Here is a 17723-nt window from a genome sequence, read left to right on the forward strand (position 1 = left end):
ATATTTCCTCAGTTTACGGTGGTTCGTGAGGGACGACAGCTCTTACTGGAGTAAGAGCTGCACGTATACACTCATTCTGGTAGCATACTTTACTGAAACAGTCTGGTTTGCAGTTGAAGGTTTTCCTCTCTTTAACCTGGTAATTTAAGTTACTGAGTTTAGAGGTAGGGAAATTAGGGAAATTTTTTGCCTAAAAGAGCAGTTATAATCGATGCTGTAAAAAACTGATTCCTAATCCTTGGGAAAAATGTGAGCAGTTCACCCGCATTGAGTCTTGGTAAAAGACAAGCTATACAATAGTATAGTTTCATACTTTATTTTTGAGAAAAATCTCCAGATTTAAGCAACATGTCTTAATGATAAATGGAAACATTAATATTGTAGTGGATTTACATAGAACATCACATTTTTAACAATGATTGATACAGACTATGTCATGCAAATCACTTGTGTACACCAAGTAATATTATATCAATACAGATCTGTACAGTATTTACATTTTATATTTAAACTCTAACTAGAAACATTTTCCAAGAAAATATAGAAATGAAACTGGTAAGCCACAAGTCTTCATTTGTAGCATTTGGTCTACAACAGACCTAGCTCTTCCAGCAAGCATATCTACATAGATATGTATTAAAGTTTTAAAAATATGCATTGATTTTATATATGAAGCATTATAAATGCTGCTCAGTTTATAAAGGTTCAGTTTTGTACCAGTTTAAAACTGTTCAAAATGTTAAGTGATGTAGAGCTTATTTTTTCAGAATATCGTAAAGTTTAAGTCAGTCCAGCTGAGCTTAAGTACTATGTACAGTTTTCTCCCTAGATTGCACTGGCAACGTGACCAAAGTTAGTGGCCAAACGGTTTAGATACTGAGAGGCCGTACACGCGGCAGAAGCAGTAGCGGCTCTTGCTGGCCCCTGTAGTTGCAAAGGGCAATGTTAAAAACAAAGAGCTGAAGAACTACACACATTTTTCAGTGCAACAGGAAGGGAGAAGTCTGTTGTCCCCAGATGACTTTTCCTCAGCATGGCCAAACTGTAACAGATACTGCTTTAGGCCACAGGGCAGCTAGTCTTAGTAGCTACACCTGGACTTTAAGCCCAATAACAAACAAACAAAACGAAACAAAAAGGAAAGGTTGAGAGATTTTTTTCTTCACCCTCATGGATAAGTACCTGATTTGGCCAAAATTTTCACAAGCCACTTCGTTTTACTGGCCTCGTGGCCAGTGGAAATTTTGGGCCAATTTCATTCCCTGTTAATACTGTTACAAAGAACATTTGAAATCAAATATTAATCACACACAAGAACGCTATTCCATTAGCTTTGGTAGTAAATTAAATAAGATATATTGAGCACCACAAACAGCTGTTTAAGATGGCACTTTTTAATGCTAAGAAATAATATATTACCTGCTATAATATCCTCAGTTACATGTTACTCTAAGTATTATTTCTGCAGGATATAAAAACTTCAAACTAAATATAGCAAACCAACTCTCAAGGCATTTCCTTCATGCTTACAGACGGACATGCTCATCTGGTTAAATAAATAGATTTTCTTGAAGGTGATATTTCAGAAGATAAGATTGGATACCAAAGTGCTTCATGGCTTATTAATGCTTTTGTAATCTCACATTTCTCCAGACATACTTTAATCGCTGCATTTCAGCTTTACACGCATTAGTACCACCGATTCTGGTTTCTCTCCACTTGTATTACACATCTATTTGTCAAGGCTAAAACTGTCATATGCTTTGCTTGAAATCAAAGCTTTTTAAAGGTGTAGAACAGAAGACTCAAAACAAGTCACTATGTTAGCAGCTGTATAATCATGCTGCTTTGCAAACACAGGATGTACAACTTAATTAGTGTCTATGGAGAGTTTAAAGAGGCTCCATTAAGCAACAGCTTCCCCATACTGAGCATTAAAGAGTTCTACCCGCTTTGGCCGAATTCTGTTCCTTTAAAAACTTTGAGATCCAAACACTTAGATCTGAGTGGACTGTAGTTCCACACACACACACGAAAAAATTTATAGTGTGAAAAAAGTTCACTCCATTCTTTTCTCTCAGCCTCTTGAAAAACATGTAATGGAACGGAGCACTCACAGGCTGATATCCCCATGCGAAATAAGGCAAATTAGTAAGACAAGAACCATGAAACGGACTCTCCCTTAAAGTTAAATTAAGATTTGAAATAGATCAAATTAATACATCTATATTTTTGTCAGTGCAGCACAATTCCCTAAAATGCAGTCAGAGATGCGGCTGTAACTGAGAAGCAAAAATTGCTTTGACAAGTATCAGGTCCCCAAAGCATTCACTGGCACAGTAGGCACGGCTCAGGTTCAACAAGTTTCTGGAAAACCGTGTACTAATAGAAGCAGTAAGGTCCAAAAACACTTCTGCCCCCATTCTGGAATTAGGGGGGGTTACCTTAACAGTAGAAGTACTTATGTGCACTATTAATAGAAAAGTGTTGCAGTAAAATCTGCCACGGCAGCAGCTTACATGTGTCACTGAGGGACAGTCAGAGTAGGGCCACAGAAACACATTAAACAATTTACAACGGAGAACGGCAGGGGAAGAGCAGAGTTGCACCAGATAATTTTTGTAGGACTTTGTTCCTAAAGTAAAAATAAGGATGTCCATTCAGTTTTTCAATTTCAACTACTGAAGCACAGATCTGAAAGATCGCCTTTAAGAATATGAAAACAGTGAACTTTTCTGTACAACCAAAGTTCATTATCAAGCAAAGGAATGAATCCTGCTTGTCTAACTAGCTAGGGCTGTATCGTACGGAAAGTTTACACCTTCTTCCTCCTGCTTTTTAAAAGTTAAATGCATATGAAATTTTGGAGGATGCATGCAAAACCTAGACCCTTAGAACCAATGCAAGCCCTGTCATCTTATTCCTTTAGTAGTAACTTAATGTTAATTAAACTATAACATATCTAAAAAATAAGGATGTTATTATATAAAAAAGCAGATTAAACCAGTCATTAAATCTTACTGCTTATCGTGAGTGAATGAGCAGACAGGAATGAGTTTTAGCCTACTGGCAAGTATTAAACCACATCTGTATTCAACGTCATGTCTACAGACTCAAACCTTTGCTGTCGGGACCTGCATATTTTTCAGTGCATATCAACCAAACCCTTTGGCACAACTAGTTAACGATGTAGCTGCCAGTTTACCATTGAGTTGCATTTCTGAAGAAGAAAAGCTATTTCCATAAAAGATAGGAGAGAGAATTCTAAGTGAAAGCTTCACTCAGCTGTTCATTTACTGCAAAACACACAAGAGTTGTAAGCTTGTATTAATATTTCGGGTTTTCTGCTTACAGAAAAATTAAGTGCTAGATCATTCTGTACTCAACTTTCTAGTGCTGCATCTTAGTGAGCGATAAAAGGACTTATAATCACTTCTTTATAGGCAATGTGCTCAAGGAACAGGTATAGGATATTTTACTGTTAGCCTGAAATTTCTTCCCTTTTTTCTGACCCAAGTACAGTGGAGTTGCAATTAATACAAGTGAAAACAAGGCTTCCATATTTTCAATTGAATTAAGTCCCAACAAAACCATCCTCTGGGATTTGAGCCTTACTTCAAATTATATGCCAATAACTATTTACCCTGAAAGGTCTTGCCAAGTTTTTATGTTGTAGTAAAGTGTGGATATATATCATTTACAATAGTTGTCATTTAGTTTATCCAATTTTTACTTTACTTTTTTATCACTCTGTAGGCTCATTTATAGGCTGATGCATGTATACGAGTTGCTGATCAGTTTCTATTTCTTATTTGCAATTCTTCGTTTCCTTGTTGCCAGCATATCATAGAAGGGATCCCTGCTGATACTTGCTCTAGAAGAGAGAAAAGGAGTCATCAGTTTGCTTAACAAATATTTGGTTTTGAAAACTAGAACCTTGTTGTTCTCTTTTCCTTCTAGGTGACTCCAAACTTTTAATAGGGTAATGGACTGTTGAGCTGTAAGCATTGGAAGCGTTTCTTTAAAGAAACAGGATAGTTGCTCAGCTGTGATTTATAACAGTTCCACATTTTCACCTTGAACATTATTTATTCCTTTAAGGGTGGGTCTGCCTTTACAAAACTTACAAGATAACACCAAGCTATGAAAGCTGAAAGCTGCACTATGAACATACTAAAGATAGATGTCACTGAAGTTAATAATTAAGTTAAGCAAGAATTAATCTAATAAAATTAAGGTTAAAGATGATTCACACAAGGTTTTATATTTGCTTAAAAAAAATAATAATAATAAAACCACCACTCCACATTCTCATTTGAGTTGGTAGCACGATTTCCTTAGGACCAGACACTATCAGGAGATTTATTAAACCTTGATCCAACAGTCCTGTGCAGCCTGCTGTTAATCCTAAGAACAGGACATCGCCACACCAAAATTGTTCAAACAAGTTACAACACAAACGTTCTTAATATCTTACCCAGAAAGGAGTTTACACTTCATTTTTGAAAGACACTTAAGACTCTGAACTCACTTGATAGATTTAATCCACTCTTCCTTTTCTTCTGGGGTTGGAGCAGATATCCGATATACTACATGGTTGCCTTCTACCACTCTGCCATCAGCTTCAGTTTTACAGGCTTTAATTACTTGACCTTTATGACTGGGGTTATAGAGCTCAAAGCAGTTCTGGAGGGTAGAAATTAAGGAACGAATAAAAAAACCTGACAAATATTTTCATCAACAGTAAATCTAAGTTCCATATGGTTTACTTAATACATATTTGTTAAATATACACATACATATATATACATATGTGTGTATGTATGTATAGATGATGATGATGATGAAGAAAGTTATCTTACTGGTTTTCTAGGGTCTTCAACTTCTCTTATACTAAGATTTTCCAAAGGAATAATTCCTCTAGGTTCTTTGTCCTTAAAAAACAAAATAAAAACAAAACAAAATTATTTTTAATCCAAGAATTTAAGTGGCTAGTAAAGTTCGCTGTCATATACTCACTGTTGTGTATTCAAAATAATACAGGCAGTTATCAGTCAGAATAAACCATCTTCGTTTCCACGTTTTTACTCTTCCCCCTATAATTAAAAGGTATTGCTTAGTTAAAGGTGTGTTGCTGTCCAGGCTTCAAAAACAGGCAAGAAAGTAATTTAGTTGTGCTGTTTTTTCAAAATACGACTTAAGAACTGAATTGCAAATGGATCAGGCACAGGTGAGCTGAGATCTAAGGATCGTGTTCCTGTAACTCTTCTTGTACTAAGATCAAACTCCTGAGACATCATTAACTATAGTGTGGCTGACCAACCACAAAAGCTTTATGCTCTGAAACTGTGAATGTCTTCTTTCCACTTCATGTCGATGCAACAGTTTAAGTCAGATCTGTTCCCTGCGTCTAAGCAGTCTCATCTCTTTACTGCATCAAAAATATTAGTATTTATATAGCCGTCAGCAAGGCAGAGTCAGTGCTGCTATGGGAAAGGGAGGTAGATCACCACCAAAACTGTTAACTGGGTCCCAAAAGCAGGACCAACCTTGTCCATAGTCTGTCTGGTACAAGGAAGTGGTCCATCAATATAATTAAAGGCGCTTTATGACATTCTTCTCACTCCCACTGGTGACCATACATGTCGTCAAAAACCTATCTCTGCTTTCAGATTTAAGGCCAAGTACCCAAGACACTTAACAAGCGTTATTACTTGCAAGCAGAACAACTCTGATGCCTCATCAATAAAGAGTAAATTAGAAATCCCTAAGCCAAAAATGCATCATTTTTCATCATTGTTCATAATTTAATATTTTTTAAACATTTTCTCATTATGGGGTAATCTATCACTGAGCACATCTGAGAACAGAAATATCTGCTGGTCCAAAAATGCCAGTTTTTCCTGCATTAACAGCTTAGAGAAGAGAAAAACCACAGAGCCTCTCTTTCTTAAAACTGTTAAGGTCACACTGGAGGAAACTGCTCCTTTTAGAAACACCCATTACTGTCTCAGCCCCTTTAGCTATTGTTCTGCAGTGCAGTAGAGTGCCTCTAATCTTTCACAATTACATTGTTTTTAAAACTAATTTCCAGGAAAGACAATTGTAGATAAAGAATTCACATGGTATTAATATATTGGCTTAGTTCCACCATAGTTACATGATTTCAGGATTAGGTCACCACCTGTGCATCATCCATTCAGCAGTGATTCAATCTCATTAATCCAACGTCTCAAAAGACTTGATCGTTATTGAACGCTCTTGCATAAAAGGAATCTCGTTAATACACACAAGACCTCCAAATCAAAGTCACATAAAAAAAAAGTGATTATGTCTTAGATTTCGTTATCTTTCTACTTTCTTGAGATAGCTGGAGTTTTGTTTAATACAAAAGTCCAAACCATATTAAGTTAAAGAACAATTCTCGGGATCTCATGAAGCTTTTTGACATAGGACCACTGTATGTTCGCATTATAGACAAAGTCCTTTTGCATGTTGCATCTTCCTTTAGTTTGGTTTTATGACCTACATGATAACACAGTGCTAACATACATGTTCAAGGTACTCAGTAGATTTTACACTTCCACTATGCACACACTCATCTTAAGAAAAATTTACTCTGCAGGCACGTGTGGTGAAGGAAAAGGAGAAGGCAAAGTAGTGCAAGATGCAGAAGCCATGACAGAATGAAGGATTGAGTGAACTGCAAACAGTGAAGGAAGAAACAGTGGTGTTTTAGTATAAGCACTGTGACAGATAATAATATAGCACTGTAGATAAAGCATTGTAAAAACATTCAAATTTGCACATACGTCACCAGAAAAAATTCCCACCAAGTTGACTGAGAAGTTCAAGTATCGGGGAGGGACTGTGCTAGGAATGGAAAAACCAGTAGACTTTATCTTGACTCACTTCTGGATCCATGAATAAGCAGCAGCCAAGCCAAGCCAAGCCAAGCCAACTGCCCGAGGGCAGCTCTACCTTCCTATCACCATAACGTGACATATTTTTCACATACTGCAATATTCATTGCAATGATTTTAAATCATAGTCTGCCCTATAAGGCCTTTTGTTTGATTGTTTTAAAGGCTAACAGGTAACATCAACTAACATCAAATTTCATGGCTTGTCCTGTTCTGGACAACCCAGTAAGAAAAAGGATGATATGGTAAAATGAGCAGAAAAATATTAACGTTTGGAAAAAACAAATAGGTAAATTGGTTACCATTGCAGAGGCAGCTTAAACTGAACAAAGGAATATTTCATAAACTGCTGTATCATGTCAAAACACAATAACAAATCAGGTGAGAACCACATACTTAAAAGAAGGCCTGCTTTTAATTTAAGGCAGAAACAATGGACTTAAACATACAACTCTAGAACAGTATGAAACACCAGCTAGTAAACGATAGTAGAGTTTGTTGAAACATTTCTGGCAACATCCTCTCTTTGGGAAAGGCAGATTTCTCAAACTTGAAATCTTTTTGTAATCATGCTACAGTTTTGATTAACCTTTCGTCAGGAAACGTTTCCCAGCTCCGGGATAGGTTTGATGCTGAAGCTAGAAAGGTTAAGTATCTCCAATGACATCCCTCTCCCTTCTCCCTAAAACTGCCAGTAGCTTGCTGGGTTACAGCACTCACGTGAGTTATGGAGATAGACCTTTCAGTGCCTGTTCCACAGAACTATGAATTACTCTTACAGGAGAAAGAAAAAAAAAAAAAAAAGCAGTGAGGTGGGGTGGAGTTTTTTTAGCATGATAAGGAATTTTCTCATACATAAATCTCTATACCCCCAATACACATATTACTTGGTTGCAGCTGTCAACAGCATGGAAACTCTAATAAAGCTTAAAAGGTGTTCTGGACTCATCAACCTTGCAGGGGTCAACAGCATCTTCCACACAACGTGAATTTAATATGCCTTTACAAGGGGCTACAAACCAAGAAGCTGGTTGACAAGACTTGTGGATCATAAACACCCTATTTAAGATTAATGGATAAGAACTAGCAATAGCAAAAAATTCTTTTCCTTAGCCGAGAACGCTGTAGGATCACAAAACAACGACAAAAGATTTGGAACTGGGCTCCATATCTTATTCCAGCAGTCAGCTTTTTAAAGATGAAAATTTAAAGGAATTACATTATCAGAAGAGGATCAGGAAACAAATCAGAATATGAACCCATAAGCATTCACAGAAAATGAAGAGAGACATAAATGATGTACTTCTCACAATCCAGCTAATTAATCAAGACTAAAGGACACGTCAACAAAATAAAGAAACATAACATTGATAGAGAGATATCTAAGGAAACTATAAGGAAAAGCCACAAAAGGGGAAAACCTATAGAAAGGGGAACATGAATCTATATAACCCGTGTAACCCAGTTACAGGAATTTTTTTCAACTCTTGATAAAGTACAAACTAGAGAACAAAGTAAAAGAAAGCCTTATTAAAGGGGAAAAAGAACTGGGAAAGACTCAAGTAAAAAGGGTCTTAAAACTAGCAAGACAGCTAGGAACCACAACGTAGACAATCCTACCTAAATCTTCAGCACGTTTATGGTAAAGTTTTAGAAGAGCGGGGAAAAAATAAGGTGAGATACATTAAGAATACTTTCTCTTCTCAGTTCATTTAGATACGACTGGGTGGAATGACTCAGAAACCATACACATGTGCGGTTAGCACAGATGATTAGATCAAAGTTTAGGTTTCTTTGCAAAAGAAGTTTGCCTCAATTGCAACATTAACTGCTTCAAACTAGAGCAGCATCAGCTACCAAGACCTAGACAGGCACAGGAAAGCATAGTTCAGGTTCCTGATCACGGACAACTGTTCTTTTGTCCTGCGTTAGGGAGAAGAAAGGACGTCCTCCCAAGGACCGATGCCCTGGAGTAAGCACCGCTGAGAGAACAGGCCTGAAGGGAATCTCCAAGCTCAGGGCAAACGCTTGATTGACAGAAACAAAATTAACACAGTCATGTGTCTAGCTTGAATCATTTCCTCTCCTGTTCAGTGTCACAATTTCCCTGTAACTAGAAGGAAATATTACACAAACCAAGGTACTCGCCAAGAGAAGCAGTTTTAGACAAGGAAACGCCTTCCTCTGCAAAATGACCATTCTTAGGCATTAGGACATGGAGCAGAGTCCAAAATTTCAGTCCTTAAGGTGGTTGGTAGGAAACGCTACGGTACCAACAACACTAATTATGATGCAGAAAAATCTAAAAGCAATAGTATCTCCAGCTGATGTAAACGAGGATTCACAAGCACTCAGCAGCTTCTTTTTTTTTTTTTTTAAAGTAGCATTCGTTTTCACTATATCATGCTTTAAAAGATGTAAAAATGAATGTTAATTCAGGTTTTACTGAGACAAAGACAGAGACATCTATATAAATGCACTAACGGATTCTAGATAGATAAAAACAGAATTTTTGTATGGCTGCCAGTTTTGGCACCTGGACTTTGCAGGCCTGACTTGCACAAAGTCAAAGTCATTCAAAGCAAACTTTACAAAAGCAAGCCTTCTGCCCCCTCGAGTCTTCCGAGACAATTTCACAATGCATGGTGATAAATGGGAAAGCCTTTAGGACAGGTGAATTTTACAATATCGGAAAGTCCCACAGTATCGAAAAAGTCCAGCCCACAGAGTAATCAATAAAGTGAGCAGTAATATGAAATAGAAGGGCACAGGAAGCGAAAGGGAAGAGATAAGAACTATAAGAAACACCAAATACAAATTACTGTTTTGACATATTCAGGGTTGAGTAGTTGTCCTAGAAGGTTTTTTATGTAACTATAAATATGATTATTTCAACATTCAAGCAAGTATTAAAACAACTGACCAATTAAACTCTTATGGAGGAATAGAAGCTCCTCAGCATTTCAGCAATACTGGAACTTTGAATACGCACATCTTTCTGAACTTAAAGAAAGCCCTGCTGATTTCAGAATAATTATCCCCCAACAGAAAGGTTGCACTGCTGAGAACAACGCGGATGAAGACAGCGCTCTCTAACATACCAATATATAGCTTAAGCTTCCTAGCAACTAGGAAACTCAAGGGAGAGAAAAGAAAGAAAGAAAGAAAGAAAGAAAGAAAACAAACACACACACTAGGTTTATTTCTGGTCATTGCATCTAAACTAGCAAAACACATTTGTTTGCACTAGTCTGCGTCTACTAAAGAAAACTCAGTCCTCAAGGAAGAGCGGTTGCACATATTTGCAGTCTGACGCACAGGAGGATTCCGGACGCGTTTCACTTCCTTACTGCAATATCCCTTATGCTGTGGGAGTTTCGTGCGCAACACCATGCAGTTTCACACGTGCCTTTCCTGCTGGGTTTTCAGTGTAACGTCCCCATTATGCTGCATGCAATGAAAGATTGTTTGTATTGACCTCATGTGCCAGAGAGAAAGGGCAAAGTTCCCTGTACTTCACAATGCAGTTGCACGTTAAAGTGGCCAACTACTGGCTCTAATGAAGCGTGTACTGGTGTTCTCTAGAGAAGAGGTTTACTTTTTTGAAAAGCAAAAGGTTAAAATAAAATTTCAGAGGCTGTTTTACATAGGAAAAAAGGCCCACCAACTGTAAAGGAGTCTTTATGTAAATGAAGGTAGAGTAGCATCTTGCAGTGCCAGAAGACTGCAAACACCAAAGGTTGCAGCAACCTTAAACTTGCTGCTCATTTTAGATTCTATTAAAACAAGTTAAATATACATTTTTAAAAAGAAAACAAGAAAGAGAATGACTTTCATATATGCATAGTTCAAATGTAGTCAGTCTTTCAACTTTCTAACAAATTTTATGGGCAAGTAACTAAATATCCTTGCAATGAAGCTCCAGAGCTTAAGACAACCGTTTTTCTCCCAGCAGAAATTACTCTCCCCTTGTTATATTCTTCAATGAATGTGAAAAGCATGCCAACAAGTCAACTTTATTTTTCTGCTTTACAAGTAAACATTTTGTTTTGCAGAGAACACTTGCATGTGAGTCAAAGAGTGACAGGCCAGTCTGTTTTAGACAGGGTACCACTGATGATACTGTTAGTGACACTGAGTGAAAAAGCAAAACGCTACAATAAATTTGATTTGAAAAAAAAAAAAAAGTAAAGAAAAAGAAAATCGGAGGAAGGAGGAAGAAAATAAAAGAATGAGCAACTGAACAAGAGGGGACTGGAAAGCAATCAGATACGTACCTCCTAATGCAGAATAAGCAGAGACAGCCAGTCACAGAACAGAAAGGTGATAGGTCATAGGCCATAAGGAAAACAAGAAGGCACATTTAAACCACTCATTAAAAAATCATAGCCAAAACCAAACCAAGAGAAACTCACAAATAATATGGAAAAATAAAGACATACAAAAATAACTACTTGAACAGAAATCCTTTTTTCATATACAGAAAACTGAATTGAAATATCATACAGTTTTCCGAAATGACTTTATGGAGACTTAGTTGTTATTTATCAGCCATGGCATGTGGTAAATCCCGCACGGAGTTTCCTTTCTGTTGCCGAGTATTCATTTCTCAAGTATCAGAAATAAACTCCACTCCAAAGTTTGTAACAAGATTGTTAATTTGGAGACCTAACATAAGCAGCAAAAGCCTACGGTTGTGAAAGGAGTTACTTCTTATTAGCTGGTACGTTTTAAAATATAAATTACAAGGTTAATCCTATTAGATTTACAATAAAGCGGGCAGACAAGGAAGCAGCATACATGCTACGAACGAACAAAAAAAACACAGCAGCAAAACTGCCCTTATAACTAACCTAATTTCAGCAGCCAACCTTCTCTATCTGGATTAAAAAATGTATGCGTTAGATCATTTCCATCATCCTCTGGAATTTTAAATGGCTCATTCTTAATACTTTCATATAAATTCTAGAATAAAAGAAGAGAAAAAAGATCTCATTAATAAGCGTCTATCAGCAACGCATGCTGGATATCCTACTGCTTCTCAGATTGTTTGTGTAAAAAGTATATGAAATACTGTCTGGAAAATTTTGTACCATCCCTTCCCAATCACTATTTACTACTTTGAGTAAGTTTACTTTTAATTTATTTTATCTATAAACAAGCATTTTTTTTATAGTTTTTATATGCGCTTCCTAGCAAAGACATATCTTTAAGTTTGGTGTTCAGCATTTCAAAGGTTTCAGCTTCTCGTACAGCTCTCAATTAGTACAAGTGTTGTCAAACAAATTTGGGTTTTTGGAAAATCCTTTAGACCATCACAGTGTTATACACAGATATATTACAGAAAGAGATAAATATTTTTATTGATATTTCAAGGGACAGGAGAAAAACTTCCACAAAACATATGGAAGAAAAAGAAATGTAATAATGAAATACAATAATTTCTACTGTTTTTTCCTGCTTTCTCTGACTTACCCAGAAATAGTATTTTTTCATAGGAAGTCAGTTCCATGAGAATTTTGCCGTAAGCAAAACTAAGAGCTATATAGACTCTCCTCTGCTCAGTGTAAGACTGAGTAAGGAGAGAGTTAAATCAAAGAAGCTGCAAATATCACAAAACGCTTCTTTCAGTTATTTGAATGGGTATGCATGCTAGAAAATTATCTTCTTACTTCCCTTGACAAGCCAGTCTGAGAACTGTTACATATGCTTCTCTGTTTCCCACTAAAAATACAAAAGCAATTCCTTTTCTTCTCCAATCCAACTTACCCGTAGCAATTCTTCAGGAAGGTCTCCACCTTCATTAATTCCACGATTCATAGAAATAAATCTCTCTACTGTTGGTTTATCTCTTACATTGTGGTTGTGCAGACTGGTATTTAGCATAATGATTGCAAACGATAGCACGTAGCACGTATCTGAAATATGATTTGAAAAGAATCATTAAAAGACAATTTTTCCTCTTGTGTACTGTGGTACTACAGAAACCTGTAAAACAAATATGTAGCTTATCCTGACTAATAAGGAGAGAGATAGGTCATCAAAAAAAAACCCAAACGCTATACATGAAAGCAAAGCCTCAAATGTTTCTCTCAACTACAGACATAAGACTAAGAAGAAAAAAATAGCTAACAATCCAAATTAAAAGCCAGTGGGAAAACCTGGCTTTTACAGAAAGAAAACACCAGAAACTTTTAAAACCTCTTTCAAATAATTGCTATCACTCCGAATTAACACTTCGCTTGAAATGCTGAAGTGTTCTCACCCAAAACTTGAGAGAGCTGTCATTTACATTTTCTGCACGTAGGCATTCTACCTAGATCTTAAAACAGACTCGTCAGTTAGACTCCTACTCAAAGCACCTCAAAAGCTTTATCGGATCATCCAGAGAAAGACGAGTCTCTTCAAAACAGTATTTGAACTACATTTAAAATGACAGAAAAAGACAGTGGCTCATAACTTCTTGGCCTACATGAGGTGGCTAGTTGGTTAACACCAAAGGATGACAAAAGAGATCTTCTCATGCCTCTTGCTACGGTTTGGTAAATTCTCCCAGAATTGAGACTTCACGTACAAGACCCCAGGTACAAAAAAGCAGGATAAAATCTCTGTAGTATATAGAGGAAAAATGTGCTTGTAATTTCAGCATTTTGTTTTCAATAACTGTCTCCTTTCCAGCCGAAGCAGATACGTAGTATGTTATCCTTTTCTTGGCCTATTTGTTCCTCTACTTAAAGCAATCAACAGTAAGCTATGCGTGTATATAGCTAAGCAGACCAAAAAGCTTCAACTCCTCTGAATTAGGAGCTTCAATAACACTAAGTGTCAGTTTGATTATTAAGCGCTGCAGTGCACTGCTTACATTTGAAATCTTAAGAGTACCCTGTGCTACAGCATTCTATGCAGTATCACAAAGTTTTATTTGCTTTTTGTGACCTGGGTAATTTTGAAATAAGTAACTCAGTGGAAAACTGGAGGTCCATTCTAACTGAGATAATTTACTGCTAAGCAGAGCACTGAAGAGAAAGGACAGAGTCCGCGTTAAAATAAAAAAAGGGATGACTTTCTAAGCAATACACTATAGCCACATATTATTTCTGTATCAAATCCAGTTAATCACATGTAAAGTGCTTATGGTTGACAGAACAAACTTCCCAACCTCTTGTCTCTTCCACCTGTAAGTCCCAGCCTAATGTACTACTAAACGTCTTCGAACAAACCTTCTTTCTACAGGTTGCTCTGCCAACACGGCTGGTCTGCACGCCTGTTTTAAAGGATTCATGTCCCCTGTCTGGTTATTTTTCCCGACTTTCTCAGTTTGTCCAACATCAACCACTTATTACTTTTGATTTGCTTTTCATTTTACCTTTCTTGAGGCACAGGTAACAGATAACAATCTGAAAAATGTTAAAGCATCAAGATCTTCTTGGGCCACCACTGGAACTACTCCTTAGAAATAACCCATGTTACTGAGATGTAGCAAGATGCCTAACACTAGAATCTTATTTTTCCAAATTCTAGCCAAAATCTATGGTGATATTTCCCAGATGTGTTTTATGCACCAATTGGCTTAGATATATATTAAAGTTTTTAAAAAAAAAAAAAAAACAGAGGGGCATTCTGAACATAAAATTACACCTCCTGAAAAATAAAGTGTAGGATTAGTCAGTTGCATTTTCTCAGTTCTTAGAAATTTCTTATTTCTCATTTCACATATTTTATCCTAAACTTCTAAAATGACCATCTTCTCCTTGCACCAGATGTAGAAGATATATGACCTGAAAAAAAATATATATATGTAATTAAGAACTACTGTTGCTTTTTGTGACTAACCTGTAGACTGAAAGACTCCGGGGTTACAAAGACAGTAGCGTGAAGCAAAAGCTTCCATCATACGATCAATTTTTTGAGCCTCTCCTGGGAGCCTGAAGCTCCAAAGAAACTGCCTACAGAAGGGAAGAATAATTGTTAGATTCCTTCTAATATTTATATATTAAATATAACATTGCTAATAATCAGAAATAGAAATCAATAATGTATTTGAAAAAACGTACTTAAAATATGTTCTCAATCCCTGAACACACAAGTGAGGAGCTATTATAAAGCAACATGCACAGATGGCTAGCCCAGTAACTCAGCCAGCAACACTGCGTGCTATCAGGCAAGATAATATGGTTGTTCAAATTCAGAGATTCTCTTTCTTTCCATATTAGAAAACAATCTTCTGTATGCATCCCATTTTTGTCATGATAATGGTATGGGGAAACCAACAATTCAATACTACCAGGGCTTCCTAGCTACTAAAAGCAACATACACTTTGCTAAAGTTTACTTACAATGTAAAAAGATAACATTACATAAAACATTTTAGGCAGGGGATAGAGGCAAGTAGATAAAAACAATGTTGTTACTTGAACTCTTCAAACATTAAAAAAAAAAGTGCTTTGAGAGAAGCTCTACCTGCCTAGTATATGTTCATCCTACACTAACTGTGCCCAGATCTTAAAAAGAAAGACCCATTATATCGTTTCAGTAATTTTCTAATATATGCAGAAGATCTATGCTCCTGTTTAGCAGCATGAACTGAAAAAGGAGTTTTTGCTTTCACAAGTTACTGTTTCTACGTATAAATACACTGGAATGCATACAGGACAAGTGTCTTAACAAATTTACTTTCTGGCACACTGTGGAGCTAAAAAGCTAGAACGCTAGAATAAGCCAGAATCACTTATTCTTTTCTTTTTTAGCAAGAGAATTATTTAAATTAAAACAGAATTCAAAACAGCAAAGTTACATGCTCTGCCATGCAAAATAAGATCCCCATTTCTCTGCACACGAGATGCCAATAAAATAACCATTTACTCCTGTCCTCATCAGTTTTCATTTCAGGACACTATCAAATTGTCACAGGCCATCTTCTGTTTGTCTCTTTTACTTGCCTTGTGCGAGGTCCCAATCCAGAACAGGAATTTGGTAAGCTACCAAAATACAAACATTTAACAGTAGCGGCTGCTAAAGAAGAATAAAGTCAAACCTAATGTCAAAGTGGGTAAAGGAGGTAGGAGCACGAAGCATCCCAGGAAGCTGCAGTAGGCAGAGGCTGCCCTAGCTCAAGCCTCAGGCAGCACAAGTCACCAGCACCACGCAGCTCCACCAGAGCCAAGCTGTTCGACTCCACGTCTCAAGGCACAGCACCGGGGACACAGGCCGCGCGAGCACGTCCACCTGGCTGGTGTCGGGAGGGAGCCGCTTGCGGCTATGGCAGCGGCACAACTCTCTAAACCTACTGAATTTGCTGAATTTATCACGGATTTCTACCATGAGAAGAGGAGACTTCAAGGTACGTACGTATGCTGCCATCCCAGAGAATCAAGTAAACTGTTCACTTAGCAAGGATAAAGGTATACTAAGATATCAAACTTCTTAGGTGAAAAGAGGGAAACTACAAGGAAAGCAGAGGAAAATACTTGTTCCAAAGTTTATCTGCTTGCAAGGGAACACAATCACTGATCACGGTGAGCAGGACTTTTTTTCTCCCAGAAAGAACAAGTTGAGGGGGGGAAAAGAAAGGAGAAAGGAACAAAGAAAATTATTTGTTTTGGTTATTGTTTGTTTTTAGCCTTTCTCTACCTTAATATATAAAATGGATCTTCAAATATCCAAGTTTGGCAGGCACACCGAAGTGCTATGGCTACCTTTTAGTTGTTTGTATCTGTCTGAAATACTTAGTTTCACTTTCAAAGGTGGCATACACGAAGACAACTGGAAAAGGTTAAAACAAGAGTTTTCTCTGCTAACTTGCACAGTAAAGCATATAATCGTGCTGAGCTGTAGATCAGCTTTATGATGAGTAAGTCAGCACAGTGACTCATATGAACGTGCAATACGATAAAGGCAGCAGCTCAGGTCAAAAAAAAGAAAAAAAAGAAAAAAAGAAAGAATTTACCCACCTTAAGGCTTGCACAAGATTGAGATCAGCGAACTCATGGAGTTCAACAAAAGCCTGAAGAACTTTAATATTAAATTCGTCTCTATGAAAGACAAAAACGGAAACAGACATAGGTTTTTTGGTATCTCCATTTCTTTCCTGAGAACAAGCAAGCAAACACTTAATAATAGTGATCAAATCATCAGAAGTATTTCGCGTTTGAGGTTGTGGGTTTTTAGCACTGCTTATTTAAGTGACCTGAGAATGACCTGGGTTTCTTTGGTTCATATTTATTATTACTGCACCTGCCTTGATGTGGGAAGATATCTGATAAATATATTCAGCAAGAATCCTTTGCAGAAATTGTGTTGTGAACTCTTTAACAATGGCTTATGCATGACTAATATCTTTAGCCATTCAACAACACAGGACAAACAAATTTACCCCCTTTTTTCCTCTAAGAACAGAAAAGATTAAAATCAATGTATTAGCTCGTATACCGAGAAGAGCAATGAAAGACATAAAAAAACTATTCTTTTTTTTAAGTTTTTTTTTTAAAAAGCTACTTAATATGTACCATATCCCTGTTTCATTCTAGAAAGCAATTACAATGACAGTTTACTAACACAGCATGTTTTAACTGGGCTTCCTCCCACCTATCTTTTCACCTGCTATATAAAGCATGAGTCGAAGCATGCTTTGCCTGATACAAAGGTGTTTACATGCAAAACTAATATTTAAATATTAACGAACCCCAAATCATTTGGATGCAGACAGAATTTAGCCTGCGCCATCAGCCTGCGCCATCAACAAGTTCGTCCGCCACGAGCATAAAAGGTGTAAGCCGTAGGGCGTGCTGGAAACCACATCAC

At 37.0% G+C, this 17723-nt stretch overlaps 1 protein-coding gene across 2 annotated transcripts in view; it reads right to left on the reverse strand.

Annotated features, from left to right (window-relative positions):
• Positions 1-300: 300 nt before the first annotated feature.
• Positions 301-17723, reverse strand: part of CYTH3 (cytohesin 3) — a 52981-nt gene continuing 35558 nt past the window's right edge. For both annotated transcript variants that reach the window (XM_068908414.1, XM_009683363.2), the window contains 8 exons: positions 16874-16954; positions 14757-14869; positions 12693-12841; positions 11777-11888; positions 5020-5096; positions 4863-4934; positions 4532-4686; positions 301-3874 (listed from right to left, as the gene is read on the reverse strand). In XM_068908414.1, coding sequence (XP_068764515.1) covers positions 3802-3874; positions 4532-4686; positions 4863-4934; positions 5020-5096; positions 11777-11888; positions 12693-12841; positions 14757-14869; positions 16874-16954 — 832 coding nt within the window. In that variant the 3' untranslated portion in view covers positions 301-3801. The remainder of the gene's footprint in view (positions 3875-4531; positions 4687-4862; positions 4935-5019; positions 5097-11776; positions 11889-12692; positions 12842-14756; positions 14870-16873; positions 16955-17723) is intronic.

Source organism: Struthio camelus, chromosome 15 (genome assembly GCF_040807025.1).
Source record: "Struthio camelus isolate bStrCam1 chromosome 15, bStrCam1.hap1, whole genome shotgun sequence".
NCBI classification, from domain to species: Eukaryota; Metazoa; Chordata; class Aves; order Struthioniformes; family Struthionidae; genus Struthio; species Struthio camelus.